General features: G+C 26.7%; 2 protein-coding genes across 9 annotated transcripts in view; one reads left to right on the forward strand and one right to left on the reverse strand.

The window, feature by feature from the left end:
* Positions 1 to 16,064, forward strand: part of LOC126903050 (monocarboxylate transporter 10-like) — a 174,636-nt gene extending 158,572 nt beyond the window's left edge. For all 8 annotated transcript variants that reach the window (XM_050680979.1, XM_050680975.1, XM_050680978.1 and 5 more), the window contains 5 exons: positions 9,713 to 9,898; positions 13,110 to 13,257; positions 13,334 to 13,610; positions 14,163 to 14,544; positions 14,767 to 16,064. In XM_050680979.1, coding sequence (XP_050536936.1) covers positions 9,713 to 9,898; positions 13,110 to 13,257; positions 13,334 to 13,610; positions 14,163 to 14,544; positions 14,767 to 15,368 — 1,595 coding nt within the window. In that variant the 3' untranslated portion in view covers positions 15,369 to 16,064. The remainder of the gene's footprint in view (positions 1 to 9,712; positions 9,899 to 13,109; positions 13,258 to 13,333; positions 13,611 to 14,162; positions 14,545 to 14,766) is intronic.
* Positions 16,065 to 22,514: 6,450 nt separating this feature from the next.
* LOC126902010 (uncharacterized) overlaps positions 22,515 to 25,186 on the reverse strand; it is a 7,049-nt gene continuing 4,377 nt past the window's right edge. The window contains exon 3 of the mRNA XM_050679032.1: positions 22,515 to 22,565. Within this exon, the coding sequence (XP_050534989.1) occupies positions 22,515 to 22,565 (51 nt within the window). The remainder of the gene's footprint in view (positions 22,566 to 25,186) is intronic.

A 25,186-nucleotide genomic window follows, 5' to 3' on the forward strand; every position in this document is an offset into this window, starting at 1 on the left:
ATATTATACGCGTTCTAACATGACGCGAAATTTAATGATTTGGATATGAAAAATGCTTTTTACCACACGAGTATAAATTAGACAACAGTTAGTCGACCAAACTTCCATAGTTTCGCTAGAGCGTTGCAATAACCTTACCAAAATTAAACACAACTGGAAAACTTATACGTTCACTGTAATTTTGAGAATACATTTTGTATGCAATTAGGTATAAATAATAATTTATTATACAATTTCAAAGTGTTACATGGCTCAGATAAGTGCTTAGGTGTGTTATTCAATATCATATTTCGCGTGTGAACTTAATAAGAGTGATAAAATAATTCATTTTTAAAGAATAGCGAAAATAATCTACATATTAATTTGTTTATATTGATATGTTTATATGAATATTTACACATTTGTTTACAAAATATTAGGGTAAAAACTACTACTTTTGGGATTTCATTGTTTCTTTTTAACAACAATATATACCACGTTTTTAATTGTTTGATAGAGCAATATATTTGTAAATAGAAACTTCTATTTGATAAAAAAAAAGTCCATTTCCTATGAAATTCCAAGAAGAAAAATTCGTCATTTTTTTATTATTTTTACCTTCAGCGTGCGTATTTAAATTTTTATATTTAAATTATTTTTATTTAGTTCACTGTCACATCCATTCGTTTTTCTACAACTGTTCGTGTCGTAACGAAAATTGAAATTTCAAATATTATCATAATAACATTAATACGGCCGTTTTTTTTTTTATAGTACCATTTAATATCTGAATTCAAACGGTCGAATTATTTATCATCGTTACACTGTGTTAGATATTGAAAACTTTTACTGAACTGAAAAAAATTGTGCTATTATAGTAAAAAAGAGTATTTTGCTAAAATGTTGCCTGATAAAAAGCAGTCTTGGTGGCTCCATCATTAGCTTTAATAGCATAGAAACTGAATGTGCTTAGAAGAGGCATCATAATTTCATTACTTCCATCACAATGGATGTAACGGAAAACAATATTTTTTGTCTGAATTCATCATATCTTGTGTCATTTTATGTGTCGTTAAAAGATCTGATAACACGCCCAGCTCTCTGAAATCTCAAAATTGTCCTAGTTATTTCTTATTATATTAATTTATAAAAGGCTTATCAATTTTCCTTTTATTTTTTTTTATCTAAATAGTTAGGAAAAAAATTGTAAAGGAAAAAAGTTTAGTAAACCCAGTTTAGATTTATTTTTTCATTCTCTAATCCGTAGACATGAACATTTTTTTCTTTATCGCATAAATTTATTATTTTTATTTTCAAGCTTTTCCCACCATTAGCGGTTTTGTCTCAAGCTGCATATTTAGGCATACATCATATAATACAAAGTATGTGTGATTTTTTATTTTTTTGTAATGGTCTGAATGAGTTTTTCTATTAAGTATTATATACATACATACAAAGGAGTTTCATAGAAGTTAATGTCCAAATAAATCACAAATATCGTTTTTTGACACTATACCAACGAAAGTTTTACCGTCTCAGCTAAAAATTATTACACAGCACTATGATTTGGCCGTTACGCAACAGTGGACATTAAACAGTATATAAGGGCGGAAAAAATCTACAAGAATTATTATAAGAATGTTTTCGTAGCATCCAGATGAAAATGCTATAAATCGAATGAGATAAAATCACACACTTACTCTAATGCAATTTTTTGGCAAACTTTTTCCGCCGCTTTCATTTTTCTACAGGCGAAATCGATGCTTTTTACCTATACGAGGTAAAAAGCATAACTTCCATAACTATAAATTTGTGAAAAATTTTTAACAAACTGAAATTGTAATCACAGAACGGTTAAGTACAAAAGATAACTTGGATTAACACTATGTATTTTTACTGGAGTATTGTTTTATTTGTTTGATAAATTAAATTAATTAAATGTTCAATAGTGTCAAAGTTTTATACTTATCTATGCTAAAGAACATTATATCACGTTATTAAATAAATTATCTTTAGAAGTCAGAAATATTCAGTCGTGAACAATTTTTACAAGGCGATTGAATGAATATAAACAATTATATTTATTTCTTCCAATAAAATAATTAATATTTTTATAAACTCACGTGTATTGTTTATTGGAAAGTCTTTATATGATAAACAAAATTAATCATGTACAACTATAAAATGAATGCGAACAATCGTAAACAAATATTAAATAAAAAAGTTTGACAGTAAACTTTACTACGTACGATCAGAACTGAACGTGTAGTATGCTATTCTTGGCAAGTTGTTCCGTCTCTTCGTTTGGGCGTGAAAGCAGTTGATGGGAAAAAATAACGAAAACAGCAATAACAATGATTTTCATTTGCCTCCATGACAAGTGTTAGTTTTTTCAACAGATTTCAATTTCAGGCAGAAAATGTCCGGAGGAAATGGAGCTAAAAATCGCACTAGTTTTCGATTGTACCCTGTTTTATCCCGTTAAGAGATCATTTCCGTACCCGTTCGCATTTTACATGCTCAAATTCCTATGTATGAGTGTTCTTGGTAATCTTAGGAATGCTAAATATCAGTTCATACTATTAAATTAAACGAAATAGATAATAAAAATAATGGTTGTAGTTATATTAAAACGGGTGCACATTGTTTGCAGTTGTTAGCCTTTCGGGCGTTCAAGACATGGTTTATACTTAAAACAATTATTTAAAAAAAAAAAACATTGACCCGGTTGAGAGCAACGGCTGTTGTCAGCTCCGGGGGCTAGTCAGATCGAGAAATCTAACTTTATTGTTTCATAGATGAATAAAATCGATGTTAGGTATTGCCGCTCATTTAAAACAAACTCGAGATAACGATACACGATCAAAACATTAGTATTGATATTTTACTCTCGAGCCGCTATGCACGTTGTAATAGCATATTACAATATGAAACACACGAATACACAACTATTCTTATGCACTTAAAAACTGGTTTCAACCGAATCGATTATTATCACCATCGGTGTTAATTGAACACATGTCAAATTTATAAATATCATATAAAGTTGTAAAAACATGCAGTAAAAAACATCAATAAGTTATATCCTCATACCAATTCTAAAAAACAAGTTACACTATATAGATGCCACGCTCATTATTTTTTCGACTTCATTAATCACCCCAAATATATGTTCTAAAATTAAGAATCTAAATGATTTTTATAATACAGTTATCTATACGTGATTTATAAGTTTAGATAAATTAGTTAAGTCATTTGAAACTAGACTTGTTGGTTTTATTCAAGCAATATGACGAATCCAATAAAACTAGATAATAGTTTGTTACTTTTTCGATGTCTGTATTTTAAAATAAAAAAAGTTCGGAAAATTTGGGAATGAAATTTGTTACGGGCTGTACACATCGCCACCAAGTGGGTTTTACGTTTGAAAACTTTTCGGTCGCCTACAAAATATCGTGTTACTTTTGAAAACATGGTAAAGTTGTTTGATAAAGGAACAACTTTAATGCAGCCACTCTAATTTAATAACAGTGTTTGCTTAAAAAGTAGTGAAGTGATGTTTGAAAAATATTTTTTAGACCTTTTATAACTCGGCTTTCATTTTTCGAGATCAAGACTTTTTTACCGAGTAGTTTATCTAGATATCTTGAGAAAAATTGTTCTAAAATTTGTGAGAAATCCGTAAAGTCAAAATATATATATATATATATATATATATATATATATATATATATATATATATAACTGACTATCATAAAGAATAAGCATGAAAGAAATACCATAGATAAACGTGATGAAACAGGTGTAATAAAAACAAATTACTTACCCACGTATTCTGTTAATAGACAAGCCCGAAGATATTCGTTAAAATTAAGAGCTGCCCGCGAGCTTACTGAAAAATAACAAGTCTTTAACGGTTATCTCTAACGTTAATATACGCGTTTATTGTCCTTTGAATGTTGTCTATAGTCGTATAACTTCTGAATTATCCGATTTCCGTTGTTTGCTTTAATTAGTTTTTCTTCTACGGATTGAATTTAAAGAGCGCCAAATATTCCTTCGTTGCTTTTTATTCTTTGAATTCTATTTTCAACAAACAAATTGTCTTCCGTTCGAGCTGTCGACGCTGTTATATGAAGATTATATCTCGATGTCTGAACGAAACGTTAGGAAGTCTGACTAAATGCACCACGTCGATGTACTTTATCAAAGCATCGAAAACAGCTTTTATCATAAAAATAATGTGATTAATAGACACCGTAGATATGTTGAAGTCTACTTTTTTTATCTTATGTTCCGTACACAACAAATATATTTACACTTGGCTGTTGGTGTGAAGCCATTTAAACCAAAGTATTTTTACGGGCGTTTTCGAGACAACCGAATTACTACATTACTAGTGTAAGTCATAAATTTGTAGACAACGAAATCAGGCAGAAGGGTTTTTGAGAAAAAAAAACATTTTTCATTTGCTGTGCCATAGGGTCGAAATTTGTGCGAACCGAGAACGGAGGTGGCCAATGACAACGATGATAAAATAGTGCTAGAAATAAAACCCTTAATCCTTTTCCTTCCGCTTCGTCTCAGTTTTATGAATGTGCTTTACCAGTAATTTAGGAAGCTATGCGTCTTATTTATTACTATTTGCCATTTGGATATACTATTATTTTGTCCGTAAAACACCAATTCTATTCGTATAAGGCGACCTTTTTTCATTGAACCCATACGAAAAACCCAATAAAATGCAAATCACAGTACCATTTTTTCACAACGATCTGTTTACTATTAAAAACTCTATATGAACTATATCGATTTTTACTATTATATCACAGACTTATTAATTTCATTTTGGCAAATCATCATCATACATTTATTATTATCAGTAATACATTTATTATTGAGATCGCTAGATGATAGTATCAAATAACATAAAATAAAAGTATGTCATTTTTTAAAATAGATGAGCAATAGTCCTTGTTTTACTATAAGCCACTTTATTCTAGTTTGAGGGTATATATTATAACTGGCCACCCTCATGTACATCTAATATGAAAATGAAACTTCCGCAAATTATAAATAAATCACACGTGATATAAATACTAACTTATTTATTTTCCTCTTATTATAAAGATTAGCATTTAAACAATTCGTTTTTATTTCTATAATTATTAATTACTATAATTATTTTGTGCTAGTTTGTAACTCTAAGCTTGGAGACTTCTGGTTAAATTTTTAATGCGGAGATTACTTTTTTCAATAGATGGCCTTAATAGGTTATCAATGACTAACACTGGCACTAAAATTATTCACACTTTATAGTAATAATTAAACGAAAAAGGAGAAGGGGTTAAAACCCTGTCAGCCACCACTATTCAACGCACAGAACTGAAAGAAGTCAAAAAATACTAATCTTAAAATTAATGATGGGAATTTTTGAATTATGTTTATACATACAACCGAATAGTTTATTTTTAGCATGAACTATTCGAATATATTGTGTAATTATCAAATATTTTTACTATTCAAATATTTTTTGAATGACTATCGAATAGTTCGATAGTCTTACTATTCGATAATTCCCATCACTACTTAAAATACTAAATGCTAATATTTATGTTTTGCGTGCATTTAATACTAAAACAAAAAAAATAATTTAAATATTTAGCATTAATACTATGTTCTTTATAATCATAACTTAAGAAAAATAAAAATTATTGTATAAAACATTAGAATATTTCAAGAAACTTCTAATAGATTTTTCACTAAACAGTTTCATATTCATTTTATTTTATTTATTGTTGTAATTTTGCTATACAATATTCACTTTTGATGTATTTATTTTAATAGAGTTCAAAATTACTCAAAATAAACTGCAATATATTTAAGATATGCTTATGATAATAAATTTTCAATTTTTGAAGAAACATAAAATTTATTGGCTAATTAATCAAATTAAATACTCTTATGTTTGTAAAAAAAAAAAAATCCTTTACAATAAAAATTTTTTACTAAATTGTATATGTTTCATCATACATAACTAATTTTTATTATATTTAATTTATACTGGTCAAAATATTTACTATGGAAACGATAATTCATGCAACGACGTAATAAACAAAAGATTTTATCGTCACTTGAGTTGAAAAATTCGTAAGTTTTAACGTTTAAGACAAAATCTCTGTGTTTTTGACTATAAAATTTTTTCTGAATATATTTCAATTCATCATCTGTGGAACTTAAAAGGTTACAACACTTTGTCTGTGTGAAAATGTTGATTCCAAAAGACCATTTCTATTTATTAGTATTATCGTTCGTAGTATATTTTTGTACTTCGAATGTGTACATTAAAGCTTTCATTTTTGTATACGTGTTTTTGGAAGCTTCGCCAGATCCTCTACAAAATTCTCAAGTAAGTAAATCAGTCGGGCGAAAAAAACTTACATTAAAAAAGTTAGAACCAGTATCGTTGCCAGAGGATCACGAAAATCAATTGTCCGGAGAAAAACTCACTTTGAATTCGTGTCACACATTACCGTCGACTTGTACGTCGAAAATTAGCTCACCACCACTTCCATCAGTCAACACAGAACATCATGCCCTAGCTCCTGTGCCAATAATGTCTCCTCCACCGTTACCGACCTCTATATCAACACCTCCCCCAATTATATCAGGATGTCCATCTACTTGTCGCACATCCTCAATCAAACCCACGATCGTTAAAACGAAAACAATCAACTGGACTAAAGTTAACAACCAAAATATTGAAAATTCTTTGTGGTCGACGTTGGAACCTTTGCATCTTGCAATTGATTGTCAAGATATTGTGGAGTTGTTTGGTGAAAAACCGCGTTCTTATAAATCGCCTATTCAAGACGATAAACTTAAATCTACTGCGACCAACATTTTAGACTCTAAGAGAAGTCTCGCGATTAACATAATGTTAAAACAATTAAAATCAAAGCCTGAAGAGTTTTTCAAGTGTTTAGAGGATGGAACTATGATTGCTATTGAAAAATTAGAAGCGGTAAAAAGAATATTGCCCATAAGCGCTGACTTAAAGGCTATTGAAAAATTTAGCGGAGACATTATGACACTTGGCAAGGCGGAACAGTTTTGTGTGAAGCTTAACGAAATTCCGTGTTATCAATGGAAGATCGACCTTTCGATGTTAAAAGAAGAGTGGCCTTTCATATATTCGGAATCTCTTGAGACATTAAAAAATTATCAACAAACCTGTTCCACTATAATTAATGACAAATCGTTGACACAATTTTTGTCCGTTGTATTACATTTAGGCAATAAATTGAACGCAGTAAGTGTGAATGATATTTTTATGTCTCTATAATAAGAATCATTTAAGTATGAAATCAATACGCATTAGTATGTTGTATTAATTTTATACTCAAATGGCATATATAAAAAAAAAATACACCAGTTTATTAGTATACACAAAGTTGTTTAATATTTTCTCGTTAATATATTTTATTATTTACGCTTATAGATTAATTATTATTAATTGAAACTATAAAATTAAAAATTAAAAAATATGTAATATTGTATTATATGCTGAAAAATTAAATAAATAAGTTATTAATTAAAACATGATTATGTTAGGGAAGTTATGCTGGTGAAGCAAACGGTTTCACGTTGGGTACTCTGCCTAAACTGATAGGTACTCGATCTAACAAGCCAAACGTTACCTTCGTTCACTTGGCTGTAGAAATGGCTGAAAAATGTACAAATAATTCTTTTAGTTTTTTGAGTTTGTGTTCGCCATTGAACAAATTGTCAAAAACTTCATTTGAACATTTGGAAGTTGAGCTTCGTAATCGTTCTCGCCAGATAAAAAACTTTAAATCTAAACTGGCACAAGAGAACTATTCTCAAGTTATTAAAAAACATCTAATAGAGTTTATCTGTCAAGCAGATAAGGACATTGATGTGCTTAATGATAATTTTAAAACAACGAAGGTTGGTATAACAAGTTTAGCTTCTCATTTTGGCGAGGACACGAAATCTTTTAACGTGGAAGAATGTTTCTCTATACTCCATAAATTTTTTGAACAAATTCATATTATTATTAAAGAAAATGAAAACAAAAAGGCTTATACTGAATCTAAGGTTAACAATGATCAAAAGAACGGTATTACAAGCAAATCTGTTAATACCAATGTTATTAAAAATACACATTCCAGATTCGAAGACAAGCAACTTAGTAATAGAGAATTGCTTATGAACCAAATTAAAAGAGGTTCTTTTTCGTTAAAAAGTATCCATTGAATCTATCCCCACTTATGAAAAGTGTAATTTGAACATTTTTTCCTGTATAATTTATATTTTTATTTTCCTGATTGAATATTTCACTTATTACGATTTAATTTTTTTTTCTGAAATAATTATTAGGCACTCATGTATTTTATTTTTCTATTTTGGTTTTTACTTAATTTTCCTTATACTTATGAAGGTTTTTATGTATATTTTCGTGTTGCGAATAAAAAAAATTATTGTTAATATTTTGGTTACAATTAATGAAATACTGTGTCTTTCAAATCTATATCAAATTTAAATTTTTACTGTGAGTAACAATATTAAAAAAATTCTCTCGTCGAGTTTTCTATTATTTAATACTAATAATCAAGGTAAAAATACTTACAATCTCCACGGTGTAAATTTACTTTAAGATTAAAAATATCATTCCTTCTGTACAAAATGAAATTATTCAGTTGAACAATCTTACAACACAAAGCTGATAGTTATTTTTCTAAGGCATATTAAAATATTGTGCATAAGTTATTCAGAATTTATTTATTTTTATGATGATTCGTATAAAAATAAAAAAAAATTAATTAAAAACCAGTAATCATTGAGTAAAATATTAATAATTTATAATAACCACACGAAAAACTAACAATATGACAATTTCGAACGTTGGTCAATTTATACATGTTAATAAACTATTATTATGGTAAACACATTATTGTTACATGTCGTATTTAAATTGATACTTAATTAAGAATAGTATTTATTAGGCAAATTTTTGTGGCTAATCTAAATAAAAAAACCCGTTGAAGAACTCAACCCGATTAACAATTATATTTAACATTATAAAAAACTAACTAAATGCAAATGATTAATAAAATTTGTTTTAATTATAAATTATTCTCGTGATTTTTATCATTTCCTATTTCAATGCAAACGATTTTATGCTTTAAATTTTACAATTGCATATATATTAGGGTTCATAAACATGTTTATAATAGTAGTTGTTGAATTTATATAACATTCATGGTAGAGGTGATGGGGGAACTGTAGTCAGTGGGTAATACCGGCGGTCAACTCATTATCTAATAAATCCATGCATCTAAAATTATGATGACTATATGTATAGGTTAAGAATGATAAAAAAAACCTTATTCTCATTAGAACGATATTATCAAAATACGTTTTCACGTTTAAATATTTGAAAATAGTTTTCAGCGTTTATCTGAAAAAAATTGTTTAAGAAATTTAATTTAAGCTAAGAAAATTATTATATATTTATATATATAAGATTATGTATTAAAAATCTGAGACTTTGACATAATGCAGTCAATATGTTTATGCATCCATTTGTTGTAATAACATAATAACATTTAAAGTCTTAGAACCAGAGATATAAACATTTTTGCTAAGGTGACCGTAGTTCCCCCAGTCTCCCCTAATTATGGTACTAATGAACTTAACTTGTGTACAGGATGGCTGGGAGCTATGTCAACAGGAGTGGCCTTATTGCTGTCGCCGGTAACAATTGCCTTTTGCCGGCGGAAATCTACAAGACTGACGGCCGTCATGGGAGGCCTAATCACAGCTCTAGGATGCCTCTTCACCAGTTTTGCCACTCAATTTCACCAACTATTCTTTAGTTATGGAACTGTAATCGGTATGTACAATTCTTTTTGACTATTTCTCTATGAGGCTTGTATATAATATAAATCTCTAAGGTACAGTGTTGAAATTTTTTTATAGCTATAAATTACGACAGTGATTTCATGACAAAATATTTTATAAATCCAAATCTGAAATACACTTAGATTTATAAATCAAGAATGAAAAATAAAATCTAAATATTTAATAATAACATATACCGTTTTTATTTTATACATTAAGAAATACGAATTATCATTGAATAAATATATTAATATTTTTATTGCTATAAATAATCTCGTATTTAGTACTCTATTCTAAGAAAATGAAAAATTTACTTCTCAAAAATGTTTTATATGAAATTTTTATTTATTTAATAGATAAATATTAAAAAATACTAGGAGCGAACAATTAAGTATAATATATAATTTAAAAAATAAGATTTATGATCTGTAATTTATTTGCTGTTTGTTAAATAATGACTAAAATTTCCGGTTTAATTTTTATTTGTGTAGAGTAAAATATTAATCCTAAATTTTAATTAAAATCACATACAAATAACATTAATAATAAATTTAGACTTGCACAAATAATTAAATATCCTTCAATTAACTTTTATTCTTCTGAAAATTTGTTATTTTTAGTTTATTCAATATTGTGCTTATTTTAGTTTTCATTAACGTGCGATGTTATGACATTACTTGATTATATTTATATAACCATCTAAATTGTAAACATGCTGATAATAAAAAATTTATTTTTAGTTTTTTAAATTATTAATAATTACTAAAATAGCTCATAAAAATTATATAATTTATACAAAGTAAAATCATAATATATATTCCTTAAAGTATATTAATTTTTTTAGAAAATATATTTGATACAAAAATACTATAAATTAAATATGTATAACCAATGAAAATTAACTAGCTTAAACTTATTTTTTATTTTATCATGACATAATCAAGATGCGAATAAAACTTTCAAGCGAGTTTTCTATAAACTTCAATCGAAATGCTATGATTGTTTTTCTGGGCTCGCCGAAACTTTTTAGTTCAAGTGAATGAATGATACCCTTTTTTTATTCTAGAAAAAATGTTTTTACTCGTGCCAATTGAAAGATGTTATCTGATTATTTGTGTAGCATAAAGAGTCAAAAGTATCTCCGGTATTCGAATAGATGAATAACTTTTTTAATGCTTCGTTTAAAAACGTTTTTTAGTAATAGAACACAAAATAATATTTTCGTACATTTGCTTAAAATATTTTTTTGTTCACTGTTACTTACGAAGATATTAAATTTTTTATGTTTATGTAGTTAAATATCATATGATATTTATAAATTGATCCAATTCTTGTAGTTATTAGACAACCTAAGTCTTATAAAATAAAACTAGCTTAATAAGTCCTTATAATGTATAAAATGGGATTAATAGTATTTTGAATGGCAATTTATTTACTTTATAGTCAAATAAAATACTTATGATGGCTTCTATTTAAGTATAATTTCTGGCTAGAACAAGCTTTATGATCTACATAAAATTGCAATGCAGTGCCACGTTCAAGTCTAGTTATAGACATCGTAGAATAATGACACGAATACTCTTGATTTGCATTATTTAACTGCGACTAATTTAAATAAAATTCTCGTGTAAAAGCTAAATTGGCAAATTTAAAATCGCCATAAAATAAGTAATATTTTATAAAAGTTTATTAACAACACAATTGATAAACCTATCAATAACTTAAATGTAACACAAATTTTAATATACGTATTTAAATAAAAAAAATTATAACTTACATATTGATATCAGTTGAAAAACATCAAAGTTTAGAAAATTATACGGAGTGTTCTGAAAGTAAGGAAACAGGTCAATTATTACAAGTAATGAGAACAATAGAAAACCGTTTTCTAACTTACTGAACACTATATAATATTTTTTATTGATGCATGAGTCATGTAACATAACTATCATACTGATAAATACATTTGTATTATCAAAAGATAATAAAATTGAATCGAAATTTCAATGTAATAGTATCTCTTGTATAACAATATTTTACTTAAAAAACCGAAGTTACTTATACCAAACAAAGACCTAAATAAAATATTTATGTCAATAACTCTTAATTATAATATTATTTTAAATTTGAATTCATTGTAAGTTTAAATGACTTCTCTTATATAATCAAGTGAAACTATTCTTTTTTTTTTTTTTGGTATTATATTCAGTTTAATGTTTAAACGCAGAAAATCTTAAAAAAAAAAAAATTTACATGACAAACGAATCAAATTATTTGAGTTTTTATCAAAAATAAACAATTAAAATGTTGAAGGCATAATAAGTTTATCTGATAATTAAACAAAATAATTTTATCATTCATGTAATACTTTATAAAACAAATAACATGACAAATAAAAGTAATTCAATAATTAAAGTGTAAAGCAGACCTTAATCGAGACATTTTATCTTAAATGACATTTAAATAGGAAAAGGTATGACGGCGTCTGTACGTAACATAATAAATAGGACACATGGGAAATTCATTTGTTTAATATTGTGGATAACAATATCACTAAATAAAATGATTAAATTTTAAAAACCATATATCATAGATATTGAAAGAGACAAATTTAAACTAAGGCAATAAGGCTTATATATATTTTTTTACTGTAACTTTGTTATTAAATAAACAGTTTTACTAAATTAATTGTTCAAATAAAATTAATTATTATAATTTATAGCGGTATGAAACTGAGTACAACATTTAAAAAACTATACATCTCAAAGCTTACATTTTTCCAATGATAAAGCATTTATTAGAGTTTCAAAATTCTCAACATTAAATATTTTAATTGATTTAAATATTTAATAATTATTATCTTTTAAAAATAAAACAATAAAAAAGTAATGTTCAATTAATTTATTCAAAAAATATATTTCATAAGATATAAAAATTAAATGAAATAAAGCTTTGGTTTTTACACAAATCTATCAAAAGTTGGAAGTTTTGAATTTCAAAAGTTATAGCCATATAATTAATTGCGTTAATAAGAAGTATTTAATAATTTATACGCTCTTGAAATAAATTAATGAAAGCATTTTATACAGTAAGATTTCATACATCATGATATATATACGACATCGAAAGTTAATTGCTGTTGACATTTAAAGCCGTGACAAGAAATATGTACAAGAATAATTGTACATTTTATTTACTTGCAGGAATTGGTGTGGGTATGACAAGAGATTGTTCTACTTTGATGGTAGCTCAGTATTTTAAACGGAAGCGGGAATTCGTTGAGATATTTATCGTTTCAGGCAGTGGAATAGGCATTGCTGTCATGTCTAGTTTCATTAAAGGAGCTATTAGGTATATGCACGTCAATACATCTTACGATCATTATAATGAAGTACCCATTCTTATCTTTAATATATTTAATTTTTAGCTCTATCGGGTGGAGATTAGGATTACAACTGATTACTGCTACTGTATTCACCACATTTTTATTAGGAACCTGCTACAGGTCTGCTTCATTGTATCATCCTCAAAGACGAGCCATACTTCATTTAAAAAATCAAAAACGTAAAATCAAAGACAAAAACAGACACGACGATCGACCGCCATTTTTAGACTTCTCTACGCTCCGGAGCAAAACAGTGCAAATTTTACTAGTGTCTACGGGCATCAGTGCCTTTGGAATCAATACGCCGATATTTTATTTAGTAAGCTTTTATTTTTTCTGTTTTATACAGTTTGATAATAATTCCACGCTTCCTCATTAATAACTTATATTTTTTTTTACATTTTTAAAACGAATTTTGTTTTAAGAACTTCAAACTATCGCAACTATAGCGTGACAAAATTAAAAAAACTATTTCTTTTATATTATTATCTAATTTCAGACATTAAACTCTTTAAAATAATATCATTCTATATATTAATTGATGTATGAAAAACTAGAATAATTTTTTATTTAAAACATTTTTGAAAAATAACAAACGTTTGATGGATAAATTCGTTTCTTTTATAGTTGAAGACATTAAATTGTTGTTTTTTTTTTATTGAATTTATGTCTATAAACTTTTTACACATTTTATGACGTTTGAAATACTTAAATGCGCGGTTGGACTAAAATGCGTGTTTTCAACGCCTAATAAAATAAAACCTATTACAGAGTAAATTGAATTGATTTTTTTTCTTGTTAGCAGAACGATATATTACACTAAATTTCCAAAAATAGACATATTTAAAAACATCTCAAACAATGATTTTAGGCTCATCAAGCTGAAGAAGACGGGTTTCCCGACTCAGCACTGATGTTGCAAGTGCACATGGGACTGGCATGGACCATTGGATGCATTGCTTTCGGTCTTATTGTAGTGAGGAATTCAGTGGAGTGTCGCATTGCCAGACAATACCTATGTCAAGCGTCTGTATTCATGTGTGGGATCTCCATACTCGCGTTAACAACAGTTAACGGGGATCGACAAGGGTATATTATGTTCGCGTGGGTATACGGTATGTTCTGTGGTGGTTATCATTATTCACTGAAGATGTACACATATGAACGAGTCAGAGCCAGAAATTTTGCAAGGACTTGGGGATTTGTTCAGTGCTCGCAAGCTATACCAATTGCGTTGGGTGTGCCCATATCGGGTAAATATTGCATTAATTCTTCTTTATAATTTTTAATTTTTCACAATTGGTAACACTGAAAATGATTATAAAATAATATAATTATATATATATAACCAATATTAAAATATAAAGACTTAATAATCATGTAAATATCGTTTTAATTTACAACCTTATTAAAATGAACATTATGATTTATGTCTTGATGAAATTATATTAATGATTTTTCAATATTTCTTACAGGTTACATTAACATTGGTTTTGGCGGTAAGACCGGCTACTATTTTAGTTCAGCTTGCGTACTACTCGGAAGCTTGACTATGTTTTTCATCGATTTGCATAGGAGAAACGTTGCTCGTCACAAACATAATGAATCTGGAACAAAACAGTTATGTGTGTCCACTTCATGTCCTCAACGACGTAAATTATCGTTTACTGTTGAACCGGAAGAAGTAGTTGTTGTTGAACCTCCGCTAAATATACAAGGCAACATCGTAGGTATGGGACTACTTACACCAGGCGTCATTGGTCCTACCGACAAACCAGAACTCACTTGCATATCTGAAGAGGGCATCGCAGATATGGATTTACCAGACAATCTACTCGATGATCTCGACTACATTGGAGATTGTATAACGTCCTGCAATAAGGTGGAGAACTACTTAATGCTAAGCGAGTTCGAAAATAATTTGATTGCCGAAATGCCAGTTATAATGGACCGGAAAGGACGACGATGGTCACTTGCCAAACAAGCCGAAGAAGAGACTCCGAAGGGTGGTAAATGGCGGTTAGTGGCTGGTCCTAACAATAGGCTGATAACTGTCATTGATGAAGCGTCCGTTTAAAACTATTTATATTGTGTAGATTATTTGATTTGTAATAAATATTTATTTAAAATATTATAATTGAACATTTCGTAATGTAATGTTGTGTTCATTTTATCTTTATTTTATAAATCAAAAGTTCCCATACTGCCTGTAGAGATGAATTACATCACGTTAAGTTTGTACATGCAAAGTATTTAATGTATTTATTTTAGTTAATAATTTCCTAGATATTATTTTATTTATTTGTTGTATTTAAAATTATCTTAATGATTTACTATCGCCCATATGTTTTTAAACTTACCTGACGTACATTTTCTACACAGCAAAATTTTACAGCATTTTCAACTAAAACCTTAATATTATAATAATAAACATATGAAAGCATTTAACTGCCAATATTTATGATACGAACTCGCTAATGTATCAACTTAATCAATTTATTTCAATTATAATGAATTCAATTATGTTAAATTTATTTAGGTGAAAACAATTATTTGTACTTTGAGTTTTCTTCTTTCAAAATATACATTTTCCATAGAATTCATTAAAAATAAAATAATTAATTTTTCAAAATTTTGATAAGATTTTATAAACATTAAAACAATGCAAAGGTTGTTGAGAGTAAATTTAAAAGAAGAAATATTGTAAACTATTGTATAGTGTGAATTGTGAATAAGTAATGGAGAAAAGGCAATATAATTTTTTACGACTTTATTTTTGTGTATTACTACACTTGTATCTTATCTATTAATGAGTATTTATATTTTTTTATTGATAAGTATTGGTGTTTAATTGGAACTATTATAAAAATAAGGACATGGTTTGTTATTAAAACTGTCTCGTACGTACGTACAATTATATTTAAAGTAGCTTATATCTCTAAGACAACCGTCGGGTAAACTATTGGTTGGCCAACGAATTTGGATTTGAATTTGGAAATTAAAAGGAGAACTATAGGGAAAACTATAAACGATAACTTAATATAGAAATAAATGAAAGGAAAATAATTTTTTTCAATTTGTATCAAAAATATGAAATTCATTTAAATACCATGTTTAACTTTTATATGAACATTACCTATTGTGAGATGTTTTATTAATGGACTATTTTACTAATACTAATTAGTTGAATATAAAAATAAATGACAATAAAACAATATAAATATATTTTATCATTTATCCGCATTCAAAATAATACTAGAATATTTATTTTTTTAATTCATTCTGACTACATTTTAATAGCGTTTAGAATATATATTAGTTTTTCTGAACAATTAAAAAAAATTAACTTCAAGCTGTTTTTATTTTATGTAAAATTTGATATAATTCTATTGTTTGTTTCCATTACGTTTTATTTTTAGTTTTTCAAATATATTTTATTTTTATCTACAAATAAAATGATTCTATTGTTCAAATTCATAATAGAACTTACATGTTTTTATTATAGATAATACATATTTGTTCGCACTATGTTTTTATTGTGATTAAATAAAATATTGTATTTATTGACGTTAAATATAATTTATATTGTTACTTTGAAAAAAATGTCTGTTTTTGATAAAAATGATTCATATACGAATACTTGGTTTTATAATAGTAATTTAATCATAATCAGTACATACAACGTAAAAACAGTAACTTGAATATGTAAACAAATTGTTTTTTTCTTCTCAAGTTATAAAACTTCAACTTTTAAATTTTAAGTGATTTTCAGCCTTAGGTTTTTTTTTTAAATTTTATATTTATATAAAATATTTAATCTAATATGTAAAATATTTAATATTAAAAAAAAGGACCTTTAGTAACGTACATACATTTTTAATTTCTTTTTGAAAATGGCTCCTTTACGATTTGATTTTTTTTAAAGTAGTGCCGTAAGTGGAAATTTAGAATCGTTTTTCGCAGTATATGTACTTAACATATGTATTTACGTTTATGGATTCTAATCATCCGAATTGACCCAAACTAAACGGTCATAAAATGAAAAATCGCACATCTAGAACAATTCTACAACAACTGGAAATTTGTCAATTTTAAGTTATGATAGTATTGAAATATTCTATTAATTATATAATAATTAATAATTTATAGATAATTTTCAAAGCAAAGTAATACATAAACATTTTTTACTTTATGATAGTATACATTTTTATATTTATCCATTTAATGCCTGCCTTATTTCAATTTATTGCGGGCAGACTTATTAATTTAAAATGTAACACTGTCATAATTCGACTTATGGCACATACATAGTTTAAATTCAATACTGCCGTATTTAAGTGTATGTCTATTTTAAAATCAATTTTTGTACTCAATATAGTCACATTTCAAAATATGGCAGTATTACATTCACTTTTTTTGTTGTAAAAGATGTAAAAATCGTAAAAGTCCATAAGTCTAAATTTTTGGTTTTCAGTAAATATTTGAAGAAGTCATATTGTAAAGTATTTTTATGAGTACAGAAGAACCTCATTAATCCGGACTAATAAGGGCTCTAGGTTGTCTGATTTAATGAAAGTCCGGATTAAACAAAATAACCAAAAACATGTCCGTATTATAGATTTAAGAATATTATATTATACTAATTACTATATATGATATACAATATATATGTATTTCAACNTTATATAATTATATTGATATGTTCAGTTTTGAAAAAGTTACGGCATATTTTAGTAAAAAAATTGAAAAAATTTCGAAAATCAGCGATTTTTAAATTTGTAATTTTTTTGAAGGTTTCCCCCATTTACGGGGAGCGAGGGAATTTTTTAAAATTTTTAAGGGTAATGTCTTCGACTATATACGATTTGTGATCTTTTGACGTATCGTTGAAAGAAATCCGTTCGGTGAGAGCTGAAAAAAAGTGGTAACAGACACAAAAAATAAAAAACACATCATAGTAAAACCAATACCTTCTCAGCTTCGCATCGAAGCTAAAAATGTCAAAATTTACTTATATTAAAAATCAAATTTTTTGTGGAATTTTCCTCATTTACAGGAAATAAGGTAATTTTTAAGGGCAATGACTTCAACCAGATATGATTTCTGTTCTTTTGACGTATAGTTGAAAAGGACGCCATCTGGAAGCACACGTGTAATTAAAAACCTCTATTACAACTTGTAGAAGTGCGCCAAGTTTCATACACAACCAGGCGTTTAATGGAATTGTCTTGTTCGTGTTAACGCCATATTCTATAGAAGACATTATATGTTTGTGCATACAAACCTAAATATCGAAATTTGAGGTCTATTCAAAAAGTATTCTGCATTTTTATAGGCATATCTAATAAACAATCATTGATAACTAGTATGTTATGTAACATAAAAACAAAAAATTAGTCTTTATAAAAATTTAATGATACACAATTTAATTTAAAGTTCTAGTGATACTATTAAAAGATTTAGACAATAATTTGGTCACTTACGTTTCATAACTATGATAGTTTTGACTTTTTAGTTAAAAAGTGTGTATTTTCTAAGATCTCAAATTATTATAAGAGAACAATGGATACAGTAATATAAAGAAGGTGTATTAAGTCACAAAAAAAATTTGATCTAAAATAATTGATTTAATAATGAAAAAATATTTCTGTATTTTTTATAATCATGCAAGACATAAAAATGAGTTGTTTTAAAATTGCATTAATTCTATTTAAAAGAACATATTACGTTTTTTTTGAGGGGAGAGGGGGCATATGTTAGTAGCCTGCTCGAGACCGCCCATGCAAACTGTATTTTACCTTAGAGACCGTGACCAATAGCCAACATTTCGACAGACGAGCATTAATTCTCGATCGCACATCCCATTATGAGTACAATATCAAAACATGCTCTTTTAAGGTAGGTTTTATTAAAACTAACCTACTTTGTAAAATTAATTCAATATATTGGTTTGATAATTAGCATTTTAACAATAGACTAAAATAATACTTCTTTTTTTTTCTAGTCATACCAGTTTTTAAAACAAAAAAACTTCTCATAAACATATAAATTTATTAAAAACAAATATAGTAACAAAAAATTTTTAGAGAAATAAAAACAAATGTAAGAAAAAAAAATGTATAACAATAAAATAAATTAGGTAAAAGGCAAGAAACGAAATGTGTACAGTTCGTATTTTTTTCTTTGTATAAAAACAAAATATAAAATAAAGATAATTTAATGATTTTAATAGGGATGATAAAAGGGACATAAAGTTTTAAAAATTTAACAAATTTGATTACATGAAATAACTTGGGGAGGTAACTTAATTAAAAATGTTCTTCGACACTGTTTGATGGATTATAAAATAATTTTAAACTATTAAAATTTTAGTCGTGTTCTGAATGTTCTTTAGAATCAGAATCAGAACTAGAATCAGAGCTAGAATCGGAGCTAGAATCAGAACTAGAACCAGAATCACTACTAGAATCAGAACTTGAAGAAGAATCACTACTAGAATCAGAACTTGAACCAGAATCACTACTAGAATCAGAACTTGAAGAAGAATCACTACTAGAATCAGAACTTGAACTTGAATCAGAATCATTACTAGAATCAGAACTTGAACAAGAAGAAGAATCAGATTCAGAATCAGAATCGTCCGAAGAATTTATTTTTGAAATCTTTAAGACTATTCTGTCTTCCAATTCATCAGGTTGGGCCAAGTAAATCTCAACGCTACTCGAGTATTTGAGTCTATTCGATGATTTACATGCGTCGAGAGCGTCTGTAGACCGTGTTGTGTTAGAGAAAAGTCCTGTTGAATTTTAAGAAATAAAATGCGAATTAAAAAATTATTATTATGAATGTTTTCATTAAAGTGTATAAATCAATTTTTTACCATCGCAATCATAGTCAGTTTCTGAATCGTCTTTATTTTTCGATTCGTCATCTGAATCAGATGATGAAGATGTGGCCCTTATTTTCAACACTACTCTATTTTCTTTGTATTTACTCGAGTGAAACTCTACGCAGCTTGAGTATTTACACCTCTTCGATGGCTCATATCCATCAAATGTATTTGCCCTTTTCAACGATTGTGAACTATTACATAGTTCAGTCGACTTAACCGAATTAGTAGGATGTATATCCATATTTTCGTAACCTGATAAATATTAACAAATTAAGCATGACTATTATTGTAAAAAATAACAAATATAGTCGATGATTAAAAAATTTTATTTCATACTTTTTTGACGTTCAACTACATAAGTCTCATCGTCATGTTCGACTTTTGTTTTCGTAGATGATTCGTCAAATTGTGTTGAAAACAGTTCTACGAGTATTTCGTGAGGGTCCTTCCAATAAGATGCACGTGATCGGTCAATTTTTTCTATTATTTCTTTGGCGAACGGTTCATAGTTTTCTACTGGAACTGCTATGGATCGAGTAGATTTGCGGTACGAACGCTTAGGCATGTCTTTTGCTGTAGTTTTAATATTGAATTCAATTTTAGGATTGTCACTCAAGCACTTTTTTTTATTGACAGGAGCCTGTTTCTTAAACGGAATTGTAGGTTTTCCACGCAATTTTTTGAGTTGGGTAAACAATTTTTGCGTCTTCGTTTTCATCGTTACAAATAATTTCAATAATTAAAACTTGAAAATGTCAACGACGTTAGTTTTGAGAATAATTAAAAAAATTGATGATAATGTTAAAGTCAAAAAATTCTCAAAGTTAACCTGAGAGTAAAAATGTTTGCTAATTTACAAATAAAAAATTTTATCCATAGAAACTATTAACAGAAAACTTAATTAAATATTTTTTTTTAAATATTTGGAAACGTACAAAAATTGCTTGTTTATTTTTCTTAGTAACATGTATGGAACAGCTTTAATTGAATAATAAAGTGCTATGTATTAGTAGATTATTTCATTAAAATTTCAATTTAATATTTTGTGATTATGTAAAAAATTGATTTATAAAATAATTTAAATACAATTCTTTTGTCTACAATCAAATAATTCGTGAAAAATCCAGTCAAAGGGAGTTGCTTTTAAACAGCCGTATTATCATAAATTTTCTAAGAAAAGGAAAACCCCAATTGTCTAAACCATGTGGACTTTATGTAAAATTTAATTAAATTTTTCCATCGGATTTTTAAGAAATGGTTTAACTACATTTTCTCGAAAAAAATAAAAAAGTGATTTTTGTGAACTTGATAATTATTTCTTGTAATTATGTAGGTAAGTTGAATATAATGAGAGAACCAGAACAGGATTTAGGATTAGAATAGTATACTATTGTAACATTACTCTTGTTNAGATTTAAGATTAGAATAGTATACTATAGTAACATTACTCTTGTTTTTTATGTATTTTTGAAACATTGCAGAAATTATGATATGGAAAAAATTCCTTTTAGTTATAAAATAATTCAATATCGCTTATAGTATTCCATTTTCCAACACTAGGTAGATATTAATCTAATTTTTCTTCTTCAGTTTCTACTCAAAATATGATACATGACAATTTTTTCTCGAGAGTCTGTAATACCATTGATATTCATTCGTGATCTCTATAAATACTAGTAGTTAGATTAGTGTCCATAATAACCAATTGTTTTAAGAATTTTTATTTACATTAGGAATTTCTGTCAACTATTAATATTAAAAAAAAATTCGTTTTATAACTGATATTTCTAATAATTCTGCATTTCAAACATTGTAATAAATGTTACAAGGAACAACTTAAATATATGAGATATTTAATTTAAGCAAAAAGAAAAATTTTATAGTGTATCAAAGTAGAAAATTTAATTAAATGTAATAGTAACATTGTAGAATTTAAAGAACAACGATTTTGATTATGAATTTCCAACGAAAAATAAACAATTATTTACTAATAATACTTCTTTAAAAGTAAAAATAGTTATTTTAAACTCAAGAGGGCGAAACATAGCCTTTTCCCGAATACTACATCAATAGCGGCACAGTTGGTCTTGCATTGAAAGCATTGAAGATGCTGAAACTGTCTATGTAATAATCATTTTTTAATTGCGTTCTAGATCTTTAAAGTTCTATTTGTTATTTTAATAATGTGCAATAAAATATTTTTTAATTCAATACATAAAAAAGTTAATATATTTTGTAGTATTCTTTCAGTTATTTTAGAAAAAGTAAGTATTTTTCTATACACGAAAATTCTTACAAAACATTTAGAAAAATTAAAATAAAGCATTAGTATTAGAAGCAACCACTTGCTAAATGGTAGCCTGGTCGCACTGTACTTACAGTCTACAATTACAAAATTTACTCATAAATTTAGTTTTTAAAATATCATCTTCAATCATTTTTACAGACTAATTTAGAATTATAAATATATATAACAATAAGTGGTCCTATACATTTTTCTAGGGAGGATATTTTTCATAAATTTTGATGAGTCAGCACTTTTTTTAATTGACTAATTTTTTTTGTTGTAAAATTTTTTAACTACAAAAAATATTTAAAAATAGATTTTTTCTGATTAGTTTGTATAAAAACTAACTATTCAAATTATAAACATTGTGCTTTTATTTTTATTATCAAGATCCTTCAGGTTTAAGATAAAGTAACTCATTTTTTTTTTTTATTCTTATTTCATATAAACGGTTGCATAAAATTGCAATTGATTTTTGTTGAGCCTGTAATTTTAGTTGGAGCCTATGTATACAACTGAAAAATTACAACTTAAAGCATAAATTTATTAATTTTGCATATTTTTATAAATGTATGAATTACATATTTTTATTTAAATAATATATATTTTTGCTTTATAAAAATTAAGTCAAAAATTATTTGGAGAATACTTTTTATTTTTTAAAGAAAATTAGCATTATAGTTCAGTTATTTTAAGAGAATCCGGTCTTTAATTATTAATTTAAGACCACATGAGGCACAATTACTAAATGAAGCACAAGCCACAAGATAAATGTTATTTATCTGCTTTACCATCATTAATTTTAAATACAGTAGTAGTAACCAAAACATAGGAAGAATATTGGTACAAACTAATATTGAATATCGATCGATATTATTGACCATATGGGAAGAGCGGCTATCGATTTTTTTGAACCGATAGTAGACCCAAAATTGCCCCTTACCCGAAATAAAAGTAAAAACCAACACGGTATAATTTTAATTTATATTTATACAAAAGAATGAAAAAAAAATACATATATCTATATAATTAAAGTTAAAAATAGGTAAATGTACTATTTAAAGTATATAGAATGCATTTGTAAACTCTTGACATGCATCATTTTTACAATACATGATTTCCCGAATACATAACTAAATACATGTTTAATCTAATGTACACGTAATCGTAAAGAACTTTTTTGAAAACTTATGAACAAATTAAGATTTTGTGATTTATGATGTTCAACTTTTACAATATTAACTTTTACAAATTGGTAAAATCAGCAATATAAGGAGTTATAAAAATGAATCAAATTATGTGTACTTGAGCGAAAATAGTACATGTCAATTTTTGGGTAAAATGAGTTTGATCTGAATATAAATATATTCAAATTTCACATTTTTTTGTATAAACATTAGCAATAAAATAATGTAATGAAACAAAATTTTTGTATTTTAAAAATTTATATTTGTATTGGTTCTTATGGGGAAAAAAAATTTTAAATGACTATCTAATAAAATTATTAAAAAAGACTTACAACACTTTTGCTATCACTCCCTCAAAATAATATAAATAAATTTTTAAAGTATTTAATATTTATTATTTAAATTATGTTTTTTAGGTATAACTTGCGTATGAGATATCGGAATAATTCATCAAATCGATTCACTCCAATTTATACTATTATAAAATAAAATATTTTACAATGACAACAAAAAAAACACACTTGCGTTATTACAAAGTGTTATTTTATAAAACATGTAATATTTTTTAGCTTTGATGGGAATCTGAGAAGGAATTAATTTTACTATGATGTGTTTTTTTTTTTTTGTCTGTGAACGCTCAATCTTAGCTCTCACTGGACCGATTTTGATGAACAATATGTCAAAAGATCACAAATCGTATCTAGTCGAAGACATTACCCTAAAAATTGAATAAAATTCCGTTGTTCCCCGTAAACGGGGGAAATCCCCCAAAAAATTACAAATTTAAAAATCGGTAATTTACGATATTTTTTCATTTTTTTTTTACTTAAAAATGCCATAACTTTTTTAAAAATGACCGAATCAATATAATTTTTTTTTTATAGATACTTTAAATGTTTACCTATCATTTCATATATTTTTGTGAACATTTGACCCTTTAACAGTCCACAGGAAGGAAGGCTTTCAAAATAGTAACTTTTTTACAAAAAATTAACTTTTTCAACTTAACTTTTGAAAATGTTCCGGAAAGAGTGACACTTTTATATATATCTTAAATTAAAGTTAATGTAATACACTTTAATTTAAAAAAAAAATTGACCTCTGGACTTGTCTTCATGGTAAAAATGACTACTGTATGCAAAAATATGCTATTTTTTTGAAAAAATTCTTGATATTATATTTTACATTTTTGAACATTATGATGCTATAACTTTTTAAAAAATGCACGAATCAATTCTATTTTTTAATAATAAATACTTTATATATACCTCTTTCATTCGACATACTTTTTTTTAAAATCGGACATTTCCCTTTATACAGGGGGGATACAAACCTTTTAAAATGCGTATAGAAAGTAGAACTTTTTCAACTTAACTTTTGAAAATGTGAAAGACTGACACTTTTATATATATCTTAAATTTAATTTAATATAATATACTTTAATTTGAAAAAAAAAAATTTGACCTCTGAACTTGTCTTCGTGGTGAAGATGGATATCAAAGTTAAAGAAAAACGTACAATTTCCGTGA

The sequence above is a fragment of the Daktulosphaira vitifoliae genome, unplaced genomic scaffold (genome assembly GCF_025091365.1).
Source record: "Daktulosphaira vitifoliae isolate Bord-2020 unplaced genomic scaffold, ASM2509136v1 Scaffold_3, whole genome shotgun sequence".
NCBI lineage: Eukaryota > Metazoa > Arthropoda > Insecta > Hemiptera > Phylloxeridae > Daktulosphaira > Daktulosphaira vitifoliae.